The sequence below is a fragment of the Panicum virgatum genome, chromosome 3N (genome assembly GCF_016808335.1).
Source record: "Panicum virgatum strain AP13 chromosome 3N, P.virgatum_v5, whole genome shotgun sequence".
Classification (NCBI taxonomy): domain Eukaryota; kingdom Viridiplantae; phylum Streptophyta; class Magnoliopsida; order Poales; family Poaceae; genus Panicum; species Panicum virgatum.
In genome coordinates, this window is record NC_053147.1 from 42,167,728 (window position 1) to 42,169,482 (window position 1,755).

A 1,755-nucleotide genomic window follows, 5' to 3' on the forward strand; every position below is an offset into this window, starting at 1 on the left:
CAACGAACAGATGCAGGAGATTGAAATGACCACGCTACTCGCTAATACTAAATTCATTAACGAAGCTGTGCAACTTGATTACTAATAACTACCGCATCGCTGTAACAGTTGGAGGCTCTCATCATGCCATCGCTATATAAATCCCTGGGTCAAGGAGTGCCACTCAACGCAAACACAAACGCAGCCCAAAAACGTACAAAGGCTTCCCGCTCTCTCTCTCTCTCTCTCTCTAACGAGCACTCGGTAGATCCCAAATGTCAAAACTCGCGGTGCCTGTGGTGCTTCTTCTCGCTTTGCTGTGCGGATTGGCTTCCCATCATGCAGTAGACGCTCAGTACTACTGGTCGCCTGCGACGGCGACGTTCTACGGTGGCAGCGACGGCTCCGGCACAATGGGTTTGTTCCTTATTTATTTCCCTCCATTTCAAGAGCTTCGTGTTCAAAAGCAGCTCACTGTCGTCCGACGGTTGATCTAATTGAAGTTCTAAACAAGACGAACGACCTCTTGTGCGTGCAGGCGGCGCTTGCGGGTATGGCAACCTATATAACGCTGGTTACGGGCTGAGCAACGCGGCGCTGAGCACGGCGCTTTTCAACGACGGCGCCATGTGCGGCGCGTGCTACACCATCGTCTGCGACACTAGCAAGAGCAGATGGTGCAAGCTCGGCACGTCGGTTACAATCACAGCCACCAACTTCTGCCCGCCAAATTGGGCGCTGCCCAGCGACAACGGCGGCTGGTGCAACCCGCCGCGTCAGCACTTCGACATGTCGCAGCCCGCCTGGACCTCCATCGCCATCTACCAAGCCGGCATCGTCCCGGTCAACTACCAGAGGTACAATGCAGAAAATCAGAGAGATGATACAAAGACAAGATGCTAGCTCGAAAATGAATCTTCCGCGCACGACCGATGTGATGAATTTGAATGTGCTTGACTGCTGCCAGGGTTTCATGCAAGAGAAGTGGCGGCATGAGGTTCACCATCAACGGGAGGGACTACTTCGAGCTGGTGACGGTGACCAACGTCGGTGGCAGCGGCGTAGTATCGCAGATGTGGATCAAGGGGACCAACACGAACTGGCTCACGATGAGCAGGAACTGGGGCATGAATTGGCAGAGTACGGCGTACCTCAACGGCCAGAGCCTGTCCTTCATGGTGAAGACCGACGACGGCCGCGTGGTGACGGTGTGGAACGTCGTCCCGTCCAACTGGTACTTCGGGGCAACCTACACCACCAGCTGGGCAAACTTTTAGCCGTTGGCTAGCTCAAGTCATCAACATATATGCATCACCGAAGCGGAGAGATCCAGAAGATCAGACGGCGTGGAACTAGTATATAGCTACTCATGCATACATTTGACTTACTATTACTATGAGCCCTAAGAAGATCGATTGATGCCGCCGTACCCTCTGAGGCGTAGATAGGCATTGAACCCTGCTCATTTCTTAGTATCCATTTTGTTCTGGTTGATGATTTTGCGAAGTTCTGCTACCTGTAACCACCTGCATTCGTACTACTTAGTCAGCGGCTTGGGTTCACAGAGCCCTCTAAGTAATCAATGCAGCACCTCCATTTGTATGGAAGAAATAATGATGCTTATTCATTTGTACTAAGACCAGTAAGACGTTACTACCTCGAGTTGATTAAACTTGACGTTTACATAGACAACATGCAGCCATTATTGTTTATCCAATAGACTTGCGCAACGTCCCATTCATTTGCTTGCATATGGATCGGAAGGAGTTGAACCCA

The 1,755-nt window shown here is 51.2% G+C and overlaps 1 protein-coding gene across 1 annotated transcript; it reads left to right on the plus strand.

Annotated features, from left to right (window-relative positions):
- The first annotated feature begins 219 nt into the window (after positions 1 to 219).
- Positions 220 to 1,404, plus strand: LOC120663301 (expansin-A33-like). Its single transcript, XM_039942119.1, has 3 exons — positions 220 to 396; positions 518 to 836; positions 947 to 1,404. The coding sequence occupies exons 1-3, from the start codon at positions 255 to 257 to the stop codon at positions 1,254 to 1,256; spliced, it is 771 nt and encodes a 256-aa protein (XP_039798053.1). The 5' UTR covers positions 220 to 254; the 3' UTR covers positions 1,257 to 1,404.
- Positions 1,405 to 1,755: the final 351 nt, after the last annotated feature.